The sequence below is a fragment of the Ambystoma mexicanum genome, chromosome 8 (genome assembly GCF_040938575.1).
Source record: "Ambystoma mexicanum isolate Mex_15411 chromosome 8, UKY_AmexF1_1, whole genome shotgun sequence".
Taxonomy (NCBI): Eukaryota; Metazoa; Chordata; class Amphibia; order Caudata; family Ambystomatidae; genus Ambystoma; species Ambystoma mexicanum.
The window spans coordinates 756,020,032-756,041,207 of NC_090929.1; the positions used below are offsets into that span (position 1 = coordinate 756,020,032).

Below are 21,176 nucleotides of genomic sequence, written 5' to 3' on the forward strand. Positions count from 1 at the left end.
TGAACGCCATTTGAAGATAGACAAAGATAGCGTGGACATTGGTCCGGGTTCTAATTGATTCATGCTTAAGTAGGTTGAGAATCAGAAGGTTTATGTTGGTTCCTACGTTACTGGTGAAGCCGTCTGGCGAGGATCTTGCTTGTTGTTAGGTTTGGCCCATTCATTAAATCTTTTGGCTAGGATGGAGGTGAATATTTTGCCTATTGGGTCAAGCATCGCCAGCGGTAGGTAGTTAGTGGGCAACCCTCTTTCACCTTTCTTGTAAACAGAAACTATGACTGCTGTTTTCCAGGTATCGGGTAGACATTTGTATTTAGAAATTAGATCAAAGATTTGGATGCAGAGTTTAGCCCAGGCCTCCGGCTGTCTTTTGATGATGTTGTTGCTGAGACTGCAGGCCCGGGGGCACGCAAGGGATTTAGCTTTCTGATGTGAGTAAGGATTTCATTCTAGTCCCATGAATTATACCACGATTGGATTTCAGTGTTGGTAGTATTGGTATTGCAAACGTGTTCATGGGTGCGATTAGAAAGCAAATGGAAATGCTTGATCCAGTCGTTTTCAGCCACATCCATGATCAAATGGTTTTCTAGAACTTGGTTTGGATTCAGCATGGCCCACAAGATCAGTGGTGTTTCTTTTTTTTTAGTCCTGTAAGTATGGTTTCTGCATCATTTTGGGCGATAGAGGCTCTGATGTTTTTGAGCCAATTTCTGTGTATTTATTTAATGTCTTTGACTTTCTCAGATTGATTCATTTTCTTGGCTATTCTTATAGATTTCCTGAGCTCTTTCTTCGCTAATGCAATTTCCTTGAAGTGAGCGCGGGCGTGACACATTCTACCGATGGAGCCTTGTTGTTTTTGTAGAAAGGGGACAAGTATCCATTCATAATTGATCTTGTCTTTATCCTCCATTTTAGATGTTGTAAAGGTGTCTTCAAGGCGTTCCATTTTTTCATCGGGAATGCGTAATCTGTTTAGCCCAGCATTCATTTTGATCTGATGGTTTCCCATTTTATCCATGCGACAGTGAGGGGCATTCCAGGAAGTGAGGAGTTTGGCATGATCTCTATGAGGGTCCGCCATGACTTCAAGTTTGATGGTATTAAAGAGCAAGCTAGATGAAGAGTATATATAGTCAAGATGTGCACTGGAATTCCCTCTATACCATGTGGGCCTTGCTGGCCTATCCCCTTCAGTGTTTCCATTAAGAAGAGTGAGGTTACGTAGCTGCATCGCTTCAGACCAAAGCTTGGCTTTAGGGGTTATTTTTGGATCCGGGATATTGACTCCATCCGCTTGAAATAAATGGAGATTTAGGCCGCCACACATGATGAGATACAGCTGTTTGTATTTTATGTATACACGATCAATGGAGGTCAGTATCTCATCTAGGAATTCGATGTTGGTTAGAATAGAGGGGCTCCAATAGATGTTGAATAAAGCAAGTAGATATCCTTCTTTAGTTTTAAAGTTGTCTTGCTTTTCCATTAAATTCTGTTGAAGTATAGATATTTGGAACCAGTTGTTGGGAGACAAGGCTTCGATATAATCGAAATTGGCCTCAATTTTCCAAAGCGTCAAAAGACCACAGCTAGGACGGCCTTTGGTAGCAGTGATAGCTGGGGTCATGAACATCATATAACCCTCACATTATGGAAGTTTGGTGAGCCAGGTCTGTTAGGGAGAATTCTCCAGAATGGCTAATTTCCCTTACCTACTGAGTCCCTCAGCAGCTTTGCTGGATTTCTAGGGTTTATTTGTTTTCACCTGGTAAGAGTGTGAGCATTTTTCCCACTGTTACATGTGTTTTGCTATGTGTATTTCTACTTTCTGTGTGATCTTGGGCACTGGAGCCTCACCTACTCCATGTGCACCACTTTTTGTGTGTGTTACACAGCACCCTGAGTGCAGTGACACAGGGTTGTCTCTGAGACTTCCCACATACTCCGTTTTTCTGGGGCTGACTACTGTCCCCCAGAAACAGATAAAGTTGCCATTAACTTTATATGGTCACTTTAAACCACAGACACAGTACACCCCATCTTACATGGAGTATTGGAAAGGGTTAACTCCTATCCCTTTTTGTCTGTGCCTCTTGGAGCCTTGTTTTGCTCCCTTAACATTAAGACTTGGCTGGTGGCAGTGATATCTACCCTAACATTTTTACCACGATTATCTGATATAAACGTAGTAATGTTTTAGGCTATTATATTAACCTCAAACATAAACCCGCTTGATCAAATACATTTTATTTTGGTTCCGGCTGGGTTTATTCACCATTTCTTTTTGTTAAAGTCTTTTTCGTGTTTCTGTCTGCGCGCCAAACCGGGGTTGACTCCTTTGTTCGCTGTCTTTAAGCAGGCTTCTGCACAGAAGCTCTCCTTAAGGCGCCTGATAGTCTAGGTAGGCAGGATGTGAGGGAGGGATCTTCGGACCCCTGCCATGGGTTCCCTTGGTAACCTAAGTCGCACTCTTGTCTGATTGGCTAAGGGGACTGGCCTTGCCAGGCCAGTCACCCTGCTGTGTGATTGCCAGCCAGGCTGTATGAATGGGGGAAAACCTCATAAGAAGCAGGTCTCTGGGACTGGAAGAGCAGAGTCGCCACTGGAACGAAAGAACCAAGAGGATTTGGAAGAAGAGGACCCCTACCACGACTGAACCGCCCGGTGAAGCCCTGCTGGAGGTCCGAATCGCCAGAATCCGACAACAGAGAAGATACTCCAGGAAACTTCTTCCCTTGAGCTGGTGGGACCAACCAGTTTGCCCAAACTACTAGCCAGGACCCCTCCTCTGGTCGGATTTGCTGTACAGAGCTACAGTGGGCCGGATAGCCAGGAAGGTCGGACCCTGTTTCTGTTTTAAGGAGCCCACCTTTTATTTGTTGTTTTGCTCTGCTGCTGGTTTCTTCCCGGGGTGGCGCAGGACCCTCCAGTCTTCCTACTTCGTGTCAGTCCGACAGTCGCTTCAGGAACCGTGAGCCTGCAGGAACCACCAGGAACGTCCGCCTCAGCTACAGCTCCCTCTCCGTTTTAAGGTACTGTGCACATCCGGTTGTCCGTTTCGTTCAACCGCGAGGAAAGTTTTTGAAATCTTTCTCCAAACCGAGGGCTTGTCCTTCTCTTCTCTTTGAACTAACTTTTCTATCAATCAACCTCGTCCGGAATCTGTGCCACAAACTTTACTGCAAACTATCCTGAACTGTGTGATCTTGAGCAAAAGACCTTTGACCCATTGACTTTGGCCCTAAGCCTTTTCTAGCTGACCTCTTCACTGTAGTCTCTCTTGTTCAATTGCCCTGAGTACTTACCTGTTGGTTTTGCCTAATTTCTAATAACTTTGTCTTTCCCTCCCTTTTAAATTGCTGGAGTGCTATTTTGCTCCCACTTCATTTTGTGAGCTTAACTTGACTGGAATTTAAGGGAAGTAGTGTGGTGTATTTATGATTGTGATTTTTAACTTGCTTAGAATAGTGCAATGTTATACAACTGATGAGTAAATAAATATATATTCTTTTATTTAGAAACATTGAGTCAGTGTTTGCCTGAATCATAGTAATTGCTGTCCTTTGTGTAACTATTAGTACTGCTCACTTACTCTTGAGCTAAGTCTGACTGCTCCGCTACTGCTACCACTATAACTGTGTAGTACATGCTTGTACCAAAGGTGAAATTGTACTGTCACTTGTAGTCTTAATTGTGTGTAGTGTTCCCAAAGGGTACTGCATATAATTTTGCCTAACAAGGTCTCCTGAAGGCAGATTATTTCGTAGCTAACCATGTTGCTGTTTCGTTTGCGTAGATGTACCATTTTCCCTTATAGGCATGGACATAATTGGGCCCTTTGAACCATCAAAATTGGGGAGCCATATATATTTGTAATTGTGGATTATGCAACCCGATATCCAGAAGCATTACCATTGTGCAATAATACAACCCAACAAATTCTCAAACACTTGATCCCATTTTTATCGCAAGTTGGGGTCCCGAAGGAGATCATAACGGACCAGGGAACTACCTTCATAAGTCAGTTAATGGCAGAGGTAAAGGAAATCCTACACATAAAAATTCGTAGGACTTCCATTTATCACCTGCAAACTGACGGACTCTTAGAACAATTCAATAAAACCCTGAAGTATGTCCATAAGAAATTAGTTGAGTCAGACAGCAAAAACTGGGATATCATGACAAGTTGGGCCCTTTTTGCCATCTGAAAAACACCATAATTCACAACAGGATTTTCTCCATTTGAACTATTATACGGCAGAGAACTCGGGGATGTCTTTGACATTTTATGGGAGATTTGGGAAGAATTGGAGAAAGCCATCTTGCTCCTTTCCCAAACAGCCCAATGGTTAAAGGAACATATGGCTACTGTCAGAATAATAATAGTTCAAGCCCATATGGTAAAAGATCAGGAAAGTCAAAAGACCTACTTTGATAAGAAGCCTTTGCTCAGGTCCTTTTCCACTGGACAAAAGGTTATCGTTCTCCTCCGACATCTCATCTCAGGCAAGATCCTTTTGAGTTTATAGTGGAAACAGGGCCATATGACCATCCAGTCTCCCAACCGATAGAAGAATTAAGACACATATCTATCACATAAATCTCCTCAAGGAATGATAAGAGGATCCTGTTGAGAACACTACAGTAGTATTGACCAGTTTCTTAACCGAAGAATCAGAGAAAAATACTTTGATCCCTTACCACCTATCCCAGAATCGGAGAGAAGATCTGTTAGAATTGCTAGAACAATTTCCTGATGTCTTTTGATCTGAGCCAGGAAGAGTAAAAGTGGTTTTTCACTACATCCATACAACCACAGAGAAAGTGGTCCGTTTAAAACTCTGCCAGATCCCCGGGGGGCGGGAGGAGCGCTGTTGCGCGCTTGAGAAATGGCTGCCTAGTTCGAGAGCTCTGATCCGTAATAAATCCTTTTTCTAATTACTCCTTCTTAGGGGCCACCCACGGGCTAGAAACGTAGACGTTCCTGTCAGTGAAGGTCCAGGAGACATCGATTGAAAATCCTGGCAAAAACCGTAAGGAAACTACTGAGAAAAAGCCTCCGCAAAATCCGCTGTGAGCATAGCCTGGGGCCGCCCAGGAGTTCCATGAGGTGACTGCTCGAGACCACGGTGGGAACCCTGCTGAAGGCCACAGTTGGGAGGAGCTGCGGATTGGCAGCAGCCACCAGCTAAAAAACGTGGTTTGTTTCACAGGCGGAGCACCAGAGGCCTTGCAGGACCCCGATGGACAGTGCTGGGTGCAGGTGAAGGAGTGCAGAGGATCAGATCACGCTTGCAGAAGACAATATTGCGGACAACATGGTTGAAGCAGCTCCAGAGCCTGCCTGAGATCCAATGGTCACCCCGATTCCAGATATTGCATGAAGGGTCAAAGCTCATCCGGCTCCCAACTGCTTCACCGGGGCTGCGCTACTTGGCGGGATGGAGGGGGACCGCAGAACCCAGATATCCTGCAACCAAGTGGAGTTTAGGGTCAGACATCCAGAAACGGACAAACCTGTGGTGTACTTTGGAGCCTGGAGAGTCGTAAGCCCGGCAGGGCGTTGCTCCGTAGCGCAACTGCACCGCTCTTTATAGCTGCGGTCAGACAGTAGAGATGCCTCATCTCGGACCCTCCCCTGGGTGTCTCGCTGCCTATACTTGATCCTTGCCTCCCCCCGCACTGGGGATGTCGGCTGGAAAGGTGAGCCCTCGCACCAAGTGAGGTTTGTAAAAAACTTGGGATATACGAGACACCGATACATCCCTGGTGAATGACACGCTGCGCGGGCAGCACTCACCTTGCCACCTCAAGTCGGACATTAAATATACACATCTGATACAACCGCAAGTAGCAATCGCCCCTCTCATGCACATTGCACCGCAGGGAAGTTGAGGAACCACAGCGGCGCTGCACATCGCCACGGATTAACTACATTCAATGAAACAAGAACTACTTGGGAGAATGCAGTACATCCTTGATACAGATCACAGGGAAGGTACGAACAAACAACACGCTGGTCGTGTCACACCACTGCCCCCCCACCCATTGAGGTTGACTGAGGAGATTCAGTGGGGTTCACTGCATATATAGCTGGCAACACAGACCCGGGTCTCTGCTGGAATCCGTATCCCAAGCTACGTAGTAGTGCCAGCGAGTCCACACATCAGGGATCCCCATTACACTGGAGACACCGGTTATAATGGGGACCGGAACACTGGGGTCCAACAGTGAAAGTCAGTGCAACAGAGACGGGAGATACGCAGTAAATAGTGTGGATGGGACATCATGTCCCCTTGCGTCCTAAAGACACCTGGTGAGGTGGGAAACAACCACGATAGAGCAGCACAGTTTGGGAACATTCCCATAAAACAAATATCAAATGATCCTACAACGTAGGAGGACACAGCTCATTCTTTGTACCAGATAACAAAGTAGGCACGGTGGTAGACCCCACCAGATCAGACACAACGCTCACTCCCATTATAAGGAACACAGTGGGAGGTGCCAGACACACAGCGTTCGTCCCTGGATGACGCCGAGCCTCGCAACACGGACCCCTATATGGAACCACATGATCCGACAACGTACTGGTGGACCTGATTTTGCCAAAATCACGGTCCAAGTTACGGCAAGCGTGCAACACAACAAATCCTAGTTATATGGAGCCAAGGTTCTTGTAGCCGGGGAAAAACAATCAGAGGGAGCCGAGCATCAGGAAACAAAAGGGCAATCCACAAGCAAGATCTGTAGAAACAGTACGAAGTCAGAAAACCAGGAGTAACAGCAGGAAACAGGAGAGTGCAACTTTTACCGGAGTCTTAAACCACAACGGTTAGGGAGCACCCGATCAGCGGCTGATGCTCCTTCATATAATTGCTCTGTGGGAGGATGCGGAAAGCACATCACGTGCGCATCACGTGACTGGACTTAACCTGGGACTACTGGGAAATGTAGTTCCCTGATGCCCGTGAACCATCTGACGCTGGGAAAGACGCCAGGGCAGCCTCCAGGCATTTCTGGGAGTGCCTTGGAGTCGAGGGAGGGGGAATCAAGGCATGACAGTAGCCCCCGGCGATATGCAGCCGCTCCACCCAAAAGGAGTGCAAAAGGCGGGGTGCATGGAGATTGGAAGCCAGTTCCCAGGTCATATCCTCAGGGCCATAACCCTTCCAGTCGATTAAATAAGAACGCACCCCACGACGTAGCCACGTGTCCAAGATAGTACGCACCTCATACTCATCCTCGCCCTGTACAGAAACTGGGGCATGGTCAACAGAAAGCCGGGTACCAGGCACAAAAGGGCGGAGTAAGGAGACATGAAATACAGGGTGTATCCGCCAATGGGCCGGAATGTCCAAGCGGACAGCAACAGGATTGAGGCAATGCAGGATTTTGTAAGGGCCCACGTAACAAGGCAACAACTTGCGCTTCCTCCTTATGGAAAGGTGTTTATGGAGAGCCAGACGTGATTACCGCAACCATAGGAGCGGGCCGGAAAACGATGTTTATCCATCTGCGCCTTTGCCCGTGACTGAGCAGCGCGCAGATGTTGAACAACTGTCTTGCGTATGGCGATAAGGGAATCACGCACCGTCTTGGCTGCAGGGACCTGTTCCAAGGAAGGTAAAACCAGCGGATGCACCTTGGGATGGTACAAAATGGAGAACAACCCACTGAGGAGTGCCTGGAGTTGTTGTATGCAAACTCGGCGGCCCCCAAGACTGATAACCAGTTTGACTGATGTTGTAGACACAAACAACGAAGAAACTTCTCCATGGTGGCATTGGTGAGCTCGGTCTGCCCATCGGTCTTGGGGTGATAAGCTGACAACAGTCGCGCATCAATGCCGAGAGAGCTGGTCAGAGCGCGTCAAAAGCGCAATGTGAATTGAGAACCACGGTCAGAAATCATCACTGTGGCAAGACCAAAGAACCGCACCACATGGTCGAAGAACAAAGCTGCCAAAAGGGTTGCTGATGGTATGCCGGGGCACAAAATGAAACATACCATTTTTGTGAACACATCCACCACCACAAGAATAGCTGACATACCATTTACTACAGGTAGGTCCACCACAAAATCAAGGGTAACCAAGGATAACGCAATTCTCGTATAGCCCGAATTTGGTCCTGAAGGTGGTCTTACAATAATCCTCTTGCTGCATTCGTATGAGATTGTACGCTCCCCTCAAAGCAAGCTTGGTAAAGATGGTAGAAGAAGACAGTTTGTCGAGTAGCTCCGATATGAGAGGCAGTGGATACTGATTCTTAATCGTGACCCTGTTTAAGGCTCTGTAATCCACACATGGATGTAAATCCCCCTCCTTCTTTGGTACGAAGAATATCGGATCGGCCGCAGGAGACCGAGACGGTCTGCTGTGTCCCAGGCATAATGCCTTATCCACATACTCCCGTAGATGGTCCTCCTCTTTCTGGCTAAGAGAGTATATACGACCATGGGGAATGACTGCCCCGGGAACCAATTCAATGGGGCAGTCGTAACTCCGGTGTGGAGGGAGTTTTTTAGAAAGCCCTTTATCAAACACATCAGTGTACTCAACGTAAAACGAGGGTAACTCTGGGGTAGGTGTTTGCAGAGTGGCACTAATCGAAGGGGCGTTAGCCACCATGGCCAGGCAGGGAGACAGTACTGTTACATCACTGGTCCAGAGGCCCTGACTGGTACATAAATCAGAGGAAAACTGAACCGTTTGTTTAACCCAGTCAATGACAGGGTTGTGCGTCTGTAACCAAGATAGACCGAGTATTATCCCAAACTGAGGAGTTGAAATGAGGTGAAACGTAATCCATTCGGAATGTCCCTCGGACGTGGACATCTCAACAGGACCGGTTCATTCAGTTACTTGCCCCGATACTAGGCGTGACCCGTCTACTGCATGTACTTCCACAGGTCTGGAGTTCGGAATCACAGGCAGTCCGTGGTGCTTGGCCAGTTGAACATCCATATAATTACCACTAGTACCAGAGTCTATCATTACCGGATTGGAAAAAGCTACAGAGCCTGGGGCTGTGAAACACATGGACAAGTAAATGTGTGAGGAAAGGGGAAATCCTCCTGAGCCGTCCATCGGCTGACTCATCCTACCGGCTCGGTTCAAGGACGAGTTTCCCGCAGCTTTAACAGGTCTCTTGGGACATACTCAAATGAAGTGGCCTGCTTGGCCGCAATAGAGGCATAGGTTGTTAGCCATGCCTCTCTCTCTCGATCGGCCTTGGTTAGTGGGCCTCTCGTTGCCCCTATCTGCATTGGTTCAACATCCCCTGATAGGGACGGAGCGAGTGAATCGGGCTTAGAGGAACAGATATCGGGAACCCGGCGTTCACCTCGTTGCTGCCGGAGCCGAGCATCCACCTGCAAAACCAAGTCCATTAACTTAAGGAATCCTGATGGAATGGCTGGCACTACTGACAGGGCATCTTTTAACTCCTCTGATAACCCTTTATAGAAGATGGCAGCCTTCTTCTTCAGGGCATGTAGTCTCGGCCGCCAACTGTTTGAAGCGGGCGAGATAAGTCGGGAGATCCTGTTTGCCCTGATTTATGGTGTGAAACTCCAGGTCAGAGGCCTGAGCCTTATATCGTGTGTCGAGGACGGCATTCATAGCCTGGATCAGGGTGTCGAAGTCGTATAGGGCTTGATCGTTGGATTCCAATAACGGATTTGCCCGACTGCTGCGGTCTCACCCAAATGGGACAAGACGAATGCCACTTTAGCAGTGGCATCCGGAAAGGCCAAAGGACGACAAAGAAAGTGCAGACGGCACTGGTTCACAAAAGTCCGGTAGGCTTTGTGTTCCCCGGTAAAGCGTTCAGGAGGGGCCAAAGGAAAAGGCCCGGGTAGAACAACCAGTGTTGGAGAAGGGGGTTGGGCGTGTGGAACTGGAGGGGGTGTGGCAGCCGCAGCATCAACAAATTCCTCATCATGAGGTAGAGACTGCACAAAGCTCTGTAGTACGTCCATGCGTTGGTGTAATGTCGCATGGGCGGACGCCATGTTGGTACGCAAAGCAGCAAAGGCCTGCATAAGCGCTGCCTTTGGATCTGCCCCGGGATCCATACCAGACAGGCACAAAAGAAGGCTCCTTAATCTGTCACAATCCGAGGGTGATGTGTGAGTGCTACACCCTCTAGGAGACAGGTCACTCAGAGAAAGCCTAGGAACTAGAAAATAACCGATGACAAAAAGACTTTCTCCCCCCAAGAGCGCAGCCTGCAGGATTGCAAATCACCTGACAGGCCAGGGGCTTGAGTGAAAAGGCAGGAGCAGCAACAGAGCTATGGGGAAAAAAGAAAAATATACAAATGGTTTCAATGAGTATACACAATACAGCGAAACCCAGCCGCAACCACCCTCAACAACCCCACTCTTACCTGCTGTGTGTTGTGAGAAGGTAGAAAACCTACTTGACATCACAAAGTGGTGTACAGTGGTGGATGGTGATTCCAGAAAGTCCCAGTTCCCAAAAGAGTGTCTGTTCATATTTAGCCTAACCCGAATGGCAGGAGGGCGCAAACTAAGAATGTCCAACAAATCCTGAGGCAAACAGCAAAGCGTCCCAGAACAAAACCAAAGAAAACAATCCACGTGTGACCAGTGTTGAATACAGCAAAGTGTCCAGTAAGCCACTGAAAAGGATGATGCAGTGTAACAATGTGTGGAGCCAACAGCAGAGCGTCCTTAAAGTAATCCAGTCAGGTGAAGGGGTAAAAAGGAGTTGGGAAAATGTGCAATGGTCAACACAGAGTTGACGAGCTTCTCAAAAAGGTGTCCAACGTCCACACAAGGCGTTGACATCCGAAACAGGAAAGAATTACCAGGTGCTACTTTGATTATGCAGGGCAAGGCAGGAGGAGCGTTGCGGGACGGAGCCAAGGGTCTGGTAGCCTTGGAAAAACAATCAGAGGGAGCCAAGCGTCAGGAAACAAAAGGGCAATCCACAAGCAAGATCCGTAGAAATAGTCCGAAGTCGGATAACCAGGAGTAACAGCAGGAAACAGGAGAGCGCAACGTGTACCGGAGTCTTGAACCACAACGATTAAGGAGCACCCGAGCAGCGGCTGATGCTCATTCATATAGTTGCACTGTGGGAGGACGTGGAAAGCATGTTGCGTGTGTGTCACGTGACTGTACTTAACCTGGGACTACTGGGAAATGTAGTCCCCTGATGCTCGTGAACCATCTGGAACTGGGAAAGACGCCAGGACAGCCTCCAGGCGATTCTGGGAGTGCCTTGGAGTCTAGGCAGGGGGAATCGAGGCAGGACAGGAAGGGGCGTTTCTCCACGATACCTGGTTGGGGAGTGATAAAGATGTGGAGTTCGGGCCCAGTTACAGGAGTTACATTTTTTTAAAATATGTGGTTATGCCACCACAAATGGTACTCCCTTAAATAATTCACACATGAACAAGAACATAGATGCTGAATGCGAATATACAAAGATACCCAACAGGTGAGGGACTGAAAATCTATTTAATGGCGTGGAACGTACGTGGGCTCAACAACCCAACAAAATCTAGAAAAGTTGGCTCTTACATCACCAGAAAACACCCCCATACATTAATGCTGCCGGAAACCCATGCATAAAGGAAAGTAAACACTGATTTTTTGGAAAACTGGGGTAAGCAGCAATATTTCAATGATTATTCCACTCAAACTAGAGGGGTACTTACGCTGATAAACCCTTCGCTGGGATTTAAATATGCAGGTGGTAAGATTGATCCCCAAGGGCGATACGTGGTGGTTTGGGGAGATGTGTTGGGACAACTGGTTACCCTAGTCAACACCTACAGTCCCAATATTGATGACCCAAACTTTCACATTAACATTCTGGATATACTCACTCAGTTGGAGGGATCCTGGATAATATGGGGAGGGGACTTTAATACAGTGCTGTAAATCGCCTGTGACAGATCCTCTAATGTTCACTGATCACCTACCAAAGAAGCTGTCACTTTGCAACAGATACTGATGCAATTATCTTTCATCGATGTATGGAGAACACTACACCCATACGAGAGACAATACACATGCTATTCTACGGTGCACGACTCTGAATCGTGCATCGACTACTGGCTTCTATCTTCTTCTTTCTTGAATGCGTTGATGAGCTGTGACATCTTCCCCCGCACTCTATCCGACCATTCCCTGATATCTCTAGTGATGGTGCTACGTGAGACCCCGCGGCTAGCCAAGAGATGGAGGATGCCCACAGCTATCCTAAAAGACCGCAATGTAGCCAAATCCCTTCACACAGAGATTGAAGAATTCTTCATGAATAACAAAGGGTCCGTGGATCGATATGCAACACTCTGGGAGGCCTTTAAGGTCTGGGTAATGGGGGTACTAATGTCCAAGACTACGGGGCTCTTAAAAGCTGTAAGACTAGAACTTACAGAAGTCGAGTTGCAGTTACGCAAGTTGGAACTTGAGTACAGTGACACCCAGAACAAAAATATTCTTGCAGATATTAACAAACTGTTAAAAGATTTCGATAAGCTGGCTTCTAGGGAAATACAGTACATTGCTGCCCCTGTAAGAGCACGTAGATATGGGGAGGGTAACAAGGCGGTCGGTCCCTGGACAAACTAATGAAAGCTAAGAGACAACATAACCCCATTGCAAGTATTCATATGATAGATGGCAGGGTGATCCCAAGGGAGGAGGGACTAAATCGAGAATTCACAGAATTCTATACAGAATTAAATTCCAACCGGGACAATAAATCAGTTTTAGAAACACACACTTTTCTCGATTTGTTAAAATTACCAAAGCTAACCCTGGAGGTCAAATTGTCTCTTGAGCAACCGGTCACCTGCAAGGAGATAATAGATGCTATTAAGGCCCTAACAGCTGGGAAAGCCCCGGGCTCGGATGGGCTGTCAGCTGAGCTCTATAAGGAATACCATGCCGATCTAGCCCCGGTACTATTTAAAGTGTGGGAAGAGGCGATGGAACATAATATCTTACCGGAATCTATGAGGGAAGCCATATTAACCGTGCTGCTGAAGCCTAGACATCCGCCCAGGAAATGTCCTTGTACAGACCCCTATCGGTAATCAACTCTGATTCCAACATTTTTGCGAAAGTCCTGGCTGCCAGGCTGCTCCCCAGTTTTCCGAGCCTGGTGCACCCAGATCAGTGCGGCTTCGTGCCGACCCGATCCACCGCCTTGAACCTTTGTAGACTGTTTGGGGTCATGGTGCAAATAGATCCCAAAGCGAGAGCTGCTGTGATATCCCTAGATGCCGAAAAGGCTTTTCACTCTATAGCTTGGCAGTATCTGTTTGCAGTATTAAAGGCATTCGGAATAGGCCCTTACTTTATTAAATGTGTTAAACTATTATACATGGCACCTCGCACTAGAGTTCTCATGAATCACACTTTGTCTAAATTGTTTTTATTAGGGAGGGGCACTAGACACGGCTGCCCGTTCTTCCTCATACTGTTTGCTCTAACTATGGAGCCGATGGCGGCACTCATAAGACATAAGCATGATAACAGAGGTATAAGAATGACCGGTCCAACTCAATCCATATCATTATACGCGGATGACACGCTGTTGTACGTCCGTACCCCGAAACAAACATGGCACCCATCATGTCAGACATACACGAATTTGCTGAGTACTCTGGGTACAGCATCAATAGTGCTAAATCTGAAATATTCCCTTTGACCCCAGCCACGAAGTGCCCACCGAACATCTGCAGGCTTAAATGGTCGACCCAACACATTTGTTATTTGGGCATACTAGTGTCCAGGGATAGGCAGACACGTATGCGGATGATTATGAGCAAATGTTGCAGACTCTCAGTACTAAACTCCAGATATGGACTAGACTCCCCATCTCCCTGTACGGCCGGATAGCCATCCTTGAAAATGGTTGTCCTCCCCAAACTCCTGTATCTTTTCGGTAATATACCCATATGGCCAGGCAGAGCCTTCTTTGTAAGACTCTGGTCCATGGTCATGTCGTTTGCATGGAATGGAGGCGAAGCTAGGATGAGCTGGGAGAAGATGGTTGAACCATATAACACTGGAGGCATCACGGCACCAGATTTTGAGTTATACTATCTAGTGGCACAGGCTCAATTCGCCAAACATTGGTACGACCCATCAGACACTGCACCACACATTTGGAAAGAAAGATATGCTTCATCCCCAACTGATCTCCGATCTGTCCTATTCAGCTCACAACACAGAGACCCATGCTGATTTGACCAAGTAAGTGCTACAGTACATGCTTGGACCGCGATTCACAAAAAGCTACAGATAGAGACACCCTATGACCCGAATGCCCCATTGTGGAATTTTCCTGACATCTCCCCCTCGTTTGATGTAGCACTTCAGAAAATGAGGGACCCAAATAGGGAAATAAAAATGCGAGACATGTTCCTCAACGGGAAATTTGAAACCTTGGAAGACTTCAAAAACACAGTTGGGAGAGGGCAGCTCAGGGCATTTCAATAAAACCGCATGAAAGCAGCGTTTAGCGCCAGATGGCCACTGTTCCCTGATGAACCACCCACACACACATATCTGCAAGCCATGACTTCCGGGGCTGGACCCGGCATCTCTAAACTGTATTCCTTGATACAGACACACTCTCCATCGTTAAATAATATCAAGGCTGCCTGGGAGGGGGACATGGAGGTGACGATCCCGGAGGGGAAATGGTCCAAATATTGTCAATTGATCAAAACAGTGTCACTTAACACTGGCCTTCGTCTGATCCAATTCAAGGTTCTCGACAAATTACACTATACACCAGCCAAAATGGCCAAATTTGCAGCAAACTGCACCGGGAAATGTCAAAAATGCGGGGAGCCACGAGCAGGTTTGTTTCATATGTGCTGGGCCTGCCCTGTGGTGGCGGGATTCTGGGGGGCGGTGGCAGCCATCATCGAAGAGATAACACATTTCCCAGCGGCTCTCACCCCGAAGAAATATTTGTTTGGGGACATTGGAAAAGTGGCAGAAACTAGAAGTCTATTTAATGTTTCTTGTGAAATAGCCACAAAATGTATACTGCAAAGTTAGAAAAGCCCATCCGCACCACAAGTAGAACAGTTCCTCCATGAACTGACATTCGTTAATGAATGCGAGGAACAATATGTGATGACACTGCCTAAAACTTGCCGCCCCAAGGACATCCGGGCCCCATTTAGGATGTACCTATGCGATTTGTTATCAGACGATGAACCCTCTCCTAGGCCTACACCATAAGTATGTAGAACCTGATTATGTAAATCCATCTTGTATTGTGTTGAAATGGAATGTGCTGTAAGTGGCTGTCATGACAATCAATAAATAAAGTTTTAAAAAAAAACTCTACCAGGTCCCAGAAGCCAGAAAAGGAATAGTCACAGAGGAGATGGAGAATGTGCTAAAATCTGACATAATTGAACCATTTTAGAGTCCTTGGTCCTCTCCTATAGTGCTTGTTGCCAAGCCGGTACAATCATGGAGGTTCTGCATTGACTTCAGATGGGTGAACGTGGTATCTACATTTGACAGTTACCCTATGCCAAGGATAGGCGATCTAATTGATTAACTGGGGACTGCTGTTTTAGTCTCCATGATTGATCTGCTGAAGGGATGGATACTGGCAAGTTCTCGTTAATCCATAGGGTGTGTTGAAAATACCTTCTGGACTACACAGGGCTCCGGCCACATATCAGAGGTTAAAAGACCAAGTCCTCTGTCCTTACTCGTCTTTTTATTTTTTTAAACCTTTTTATTTATTGATGGTCTTGGCAGATACAACTCACTTTGCAATCACAAATCATACATGCATATTATTAATTACAGTCCAGTTATTCCATGGTATATTAACATTTACATGTCAGTCTCCTCGTCTGAGGACGTTTCACACAGATACATTCGAAGTGGTGCCCATATGTCCTTGGGTCGGTTGGTTACAGTTACAGTCCTCATATATTGTTCCTCGCGCTCATTCACGTATGACAGTTCTCGTATGAATTGCTCAATGTTTGGCTGTGAGGGCTTTTTCCAACAAGTCAAGATGCACCTCTTTGCAATTACACATGAAATATTAAATAGTCGTCTAATACTTTTGGCACATTTGCCAATGTCTCTGAATAAGGATTTTTGGAGTGTCATGGAGGCCGGAATCTGAGTTATCTCCTCTATCATTTCTACCACTTTCCACACAATTCAACCATCGCCGGGGACTCCCAATACATATGGAACAACCCTGCCTGCAGTGTTTTACATTAGGGGCTGTCTCCAGTGCCCACATTTGTAAATTTAGCTGTTTTGGCTGGGGTATAATGAAGTCTGTTAAGAACTTTAAATTATATCAGCCGTAGGCCTGCATTCATTGATACAGTTTTGGTGAGCATACGGTATTTGGCCCACTTCTCATCTGTGATGGTCATTTTTAAGTCCTTTTCCCATTTGGTCTTGACTTCATTTATTGTGGGGGAATGGGCCTGTGTCAGCGCATATAGGTTTGAGATTCCAAGTCCAGAACCGGACGTTGCTGCTTGTAGGTTGGATGTGTGGGTGGTTCATCTGGGAAGAGTGGCCAGCGTGTGTTAAACGCTGATTTCATTCTGTGATATTGGAGTGTTCTGAGGGCCCGTCCTCCCACCGCATCCCGGAATTCGTTTATGCTCACAAACTTCCCATTTGGGAACATGCCCCGCATTTTGATTTCTTTGTGTGGGTCCCACAGCCGTTGTAGCGACTTATCTAGTGTTGGTGGGATGTCAGGGTAGTTCCAGAGGGAGACATCTGGATCATATGGAGTTTCTATTTTTTTTTTTAGCTTTGTTTATTTTTGAACAAGGCAGGATGATGGAGTTTCTATTTTTAACCTTTTGTATAGTGCGCCCCATGCTCGAACTGTACTCCTCACAGGGTCATAGAGACATGCATCCTTGTATTTGGCATTAAAAATAATGGATCGCAGATCGATGGGGGAGGCAGCAAACTTTTCTAGCCATATGTGGGGTGAACGGTCAGACAGGTCGTACCAATGTTTGACAAATTGTGCCTGCGCTACATGAAAATATAGTTCGAAGTCTGGTGCAGCGATTCCGCCGGAGGAGTACGGTTCTACCATTTTCTCCCATTTCATGTGGGCGATTTTGCCATCCCAGAGGAACGTTACAGCCATCGAGCGTAGTCGTGTAAAGATGCCCTTCCGAGCCATATAGGTATATTCACGAACAGATAGAGTAGCGGAGTGTGGCGAGTGTTTCCCGTGTGGAGAGGCTTTGTGAACATTTTTTTTTTTTTTCTGGTTGCCGAGCCGCGTTCAAGGAAGAGGAGGAGCCACTCTTTAAAAACGCCAGCCACGCCAAGCGGAGCGTGGCGAGTGTTTCCCGTGTTCCCTGGTGGTCCGTGGCGGTCTGCGGAGAGGACTTTGACCTGTGGAAAACGCCCGGTAAGAGTAGCTGCACATTGTAAAGAAACTGACTATTGACTATTGCTCGGTGACTGCAGTACGAGCTGCAGTATGAGTCGCATAATGAGTCTGGGAGCCCCTCCAAACACACGTGCCCACCTGAAATGAGGGAAGCTAGCAGAATGAAAGTTGTCAACCACTATGGTAGTTGAGAACCCCACTACCCTATTACCAGCGGAGGTGGTGGACAGACTCTCTGAACTGGCTGAGAGAACGGAGACACCATCTATGCAGTCCCAGGGCTCATGACTTACCTGCCTCAATTCCCACTCTCCTTGCTTTAGTCATCACACGGACCCACGCACCCTAGGAAAAAGAGGTGGCCCTGCGATGAGTGTGAGCGGTGGACTTACTGAGTATGCAGTATTTGATGACAGGCAGAGTGAGAAAGAGCGTGGGTCGGACAGCGAGAGTGAGAGTGAGAGGGAAAGGGAGAGCGGGTTGGACAATGATGAAGACGATGATGGACTAGAAAAAACAGACGATGTGCGAAAGGGCGAGCTGGAACGCCCAGAGTTACAGGAGTCACAGGAGAACAAGAAACCGTTGAGAGTCATGAACAGAATAGTAACTAAGATAAAGAGGCGGCTTACGCCAAAGGAAACAAAACAAAGAGAAATTGAACCTGATAAAGACTGCCTCTCAGAAAACAATAGAAAAAAGGATTTAGTTGCAAATGAAGATGTGGACTTGATTAACGTACCTAAGACGATCGCCTGTGCAGCATTGATTCACCGCGTTACGAAAACAAACGCCTCGAACCCTGAAGGTCAAGTTTCACAATATGTGAATGCAACAATCCAAAGGAGTGCACGGCGAAGGACAAAACTAAGTGAATCATTATCGAATGCAGACGATGAGGATAGGGCCAAAACAGACGTCTTCTCAAAAAGAGTAGAGGCGTCTCTGAAGATGCTGGCATGGACAAAAGTCACCGAAATGTTAAAATTAAATATTAAAACAGGAAAATCAATGACCAACACATGTGAAGAAGACTCACCTAAAAAACACACGATCCAGGGTGTAGTGACAAATACACCACGCCCTACATGGTCTGAGAATGTGTGGCTAGAAGCAGAGGAAGGTGAAGCAAATGAAAAAAGCTCCTCTGTGGCAAGGTGGAATGGAAAGGGACCACCAGAAAAAAGTCAAGAACTGCCTGGCAGAAGGGACTCCCTAGGGATTGCCGACCAAGTCTTAAAAGATCTGGTTGAGATTAACGCTAAATGTGCGAAAACAAGAACTGACCTGAATAGAAAAAACTGTGAAAGAACAGTCTTCCAAACCGCACGGCAACAGTCCAAGGACAGAAACCTACAGGAAGTGATGAATTTGGAGGTCAACACTCCACACTTTGAATTAAGAAACGAGGAGATTGCGATCTCCCAAAAAAGGAATAGAAGAATGCTAAGCACAGACAGAGACACGGAAGGGGTGTCCGAACGGTCTAAGGATAGAACAAGCCAGAGGGCATCTACCACCCCAAAACATTTAAGCAAAAGCCTTCAAGGTGCTGGATCTTCAGAGTCAGAAGACGAGGGTAAGTTAACAACGGTGTTAACTGATAATCACCCAAGTGAAAGCCCGGTCGAGCAGAAAGAACTGGAAATTCGACATGTGCTTAGTTTAAGCGTTGAGACGATTGTAGCAAAAATAAGCCCGCTACTGATGTCATCAACAACAATAGCGGTGGCTCCGCTAGTGAAATTATATGAAAATTTAAACGAGAGCCTCAAAGATCAAACAACGCTGATGGCTCTTTTGAATTCGAAAATTGTCAAACTAGAGATGGATCTGATAGAGATGACAGCTCAAGTCCGAGCAACGAGAAAAGGCAATGACATCACCTTAACAGCCTTAAGAGAGTCTCTAAAAAACACAGCTGAGGACAAGAGACTTCTAGCTGAGGTTGCGAAACAAGCCCTGGTACTCCTACAAAGAGAACATCTTGATAGAAGATCGCCTACAGCACTCGGAGTCTTTCAAAAACCTCATTTAAACGAGGTTCATGTGACCGGGAGATGCCATGCCTCTACCAGCACAGTCACTGGGGATTCTAACAAAATCACAAAAGTAGTGAATCAGGAACCGAAGAGAACACAGAACTGCTGTTCTAATGTAGTGGTGGACATTACGACAGAAATCTGTGACTGTCCAGTTAAAAGTCCAGAGAATAAAGAGATCAGAAAAAAAAACAGAGGGAATACAGATGCAACAGAAGACGTTTCCATAAAAAAAGGAAAGGCTAATGACAAGAAAGACATTGAGGCCATAGAAGACACGCCTACGAAAGAAAAAGAAAAAACGGACGAGATTTTTACAGGGATTGAGATGAGCACTTTGGAAAATGAAAAGAAGACAGAAGCCGAGTGGTTTGACATATTTGAGAAAGATAAAAGAAAAGAGCGACCGGAGAAAAACTTGCAAAAGAAGTCTGCTAATGCGAAAGTGAACACGAGCAAGAATAAAACTAAAAATCAACAGAAACAAAAGCTTCAAAATCCAAAAAGCTCAACGAATTTCTTTCGAAATATCAAAGCCCTAAACATAACTGTGAATAATCCAGAGTCGATGGTCTCAAAAAATAAAAAAGGAGTCCATGGAGTCATCGAAGAAGTGGAAAAGCAGAAGCCAGAACGGCAATCCACAAGTAGCAAGTCTCCAGCTAAATTAAAAGTAATTGAGAAAAATTCAACGTCCGTAGAGAGGATTATAGACGAAGAAGTTGAAGAAGAAGCTGATGACGAAGAGCTTATAAACTTGTCAACATATAGTGCCCAAGATGTAGATGAACAAGAGGATGAGTCTTCAGATGAGAATACTCAACAAAAGGCTGTAAAAGAGCAAAATACGAATAAGGAAATTCAAATTGGGAATAAAGAAGCAGGATTTAAAAGATGCTTTCCCCCAAAAGATATGGTACTGCGTAAACGAAGTTGACTAAAGGAAAAAGAACGATTACTTGGCCGAAATCGCTGGGGAAAGAGGAGCCTCCTAAAAAGAATAAAGATCTAAATGAGGGAACTGGTCAAGTGTTCCTTACACTTGAAGAGAAACGGGCCTTGAGTTCGCTTCACCAGAAAATTGAAGAACACAGAGATATAACATCTATGGACTCTCAAAGTGCGGTCCAGTCTGAGATGAAACAAATGATGGGGGCTAAGAAAACAAGTTTAGGAGAAACAAAAACACCAGATACTGCCCCAAAGAATAATATAACAACTAAGAGAACGGATAATGTTCGTAAAGAAAAGTCATACAGGGTGCTGGTTGAGAAAATAGAAAACAAGAAGAGCGATGCGCAGTTAAATAGATACACGATGCTGCAACTATTCCAAAAGATCCCGGTACTAAGAACAATAAAGAGCCAATGAATAGACCACGTCGAACTGATAACAGATGCCCTGCAGAAATTTGTGTTGCTCCATATTAACGAGAAAAAGGTGGCTGGGCAAGTCATAATGTGCGAAAGACAACTTTTGGACGCAGGCTATAAGGTTTATGAAGTCGACAATGCACTGGTAGAATCGGAGAGAGAAGATTCAATTGGCAAAAGCAATCAGCCCGGTTTTGAACCAAAAGACCAACTGAACGAGTTATCCAAAAGGCCCAAAAAAAGTAAAGGAGAAGAAGCGTCGAGAAGATTAGAGGATGAAGAGGAAACAAGGCAGCAGCGGTTAAGTGAAGAGATACAGCTAAAAAAGATTAAAATAAC

General features: G+C 46.2%; 1 protein-coding gene across 1 annotated transcript; it reads left to right on the top strand.

Moving 5' to 3' along the window:
• Nucleotides 1–17,791: 17,791 nt before the first annotated feature.
• On the top strand, nucleotides 17,792–20,401 carry LOC138472559 (enolase-phosphatase E1-like). Its single transcript, XM_069610791.1, has one exon. The coding sequence runs from the start codon at nucleotides 17,792–17,794 to the stop codon at nucleotides 20,399–20,401; it is 2,610 nt and encodes an 869-aa protein (XP_069466892.1).
• Nucleotides 20,402–21,176: the final 775 nt, after the last annotated feature.

Coding starts and splice junctions, on each gene's coding strand:
- LOC138472559 (XM_069610791.1), top strand. CDS start 17,792: ATGAGTGTGAGCGGTGGACTTACTGAGTATGCAGTATTTGATGACAGG.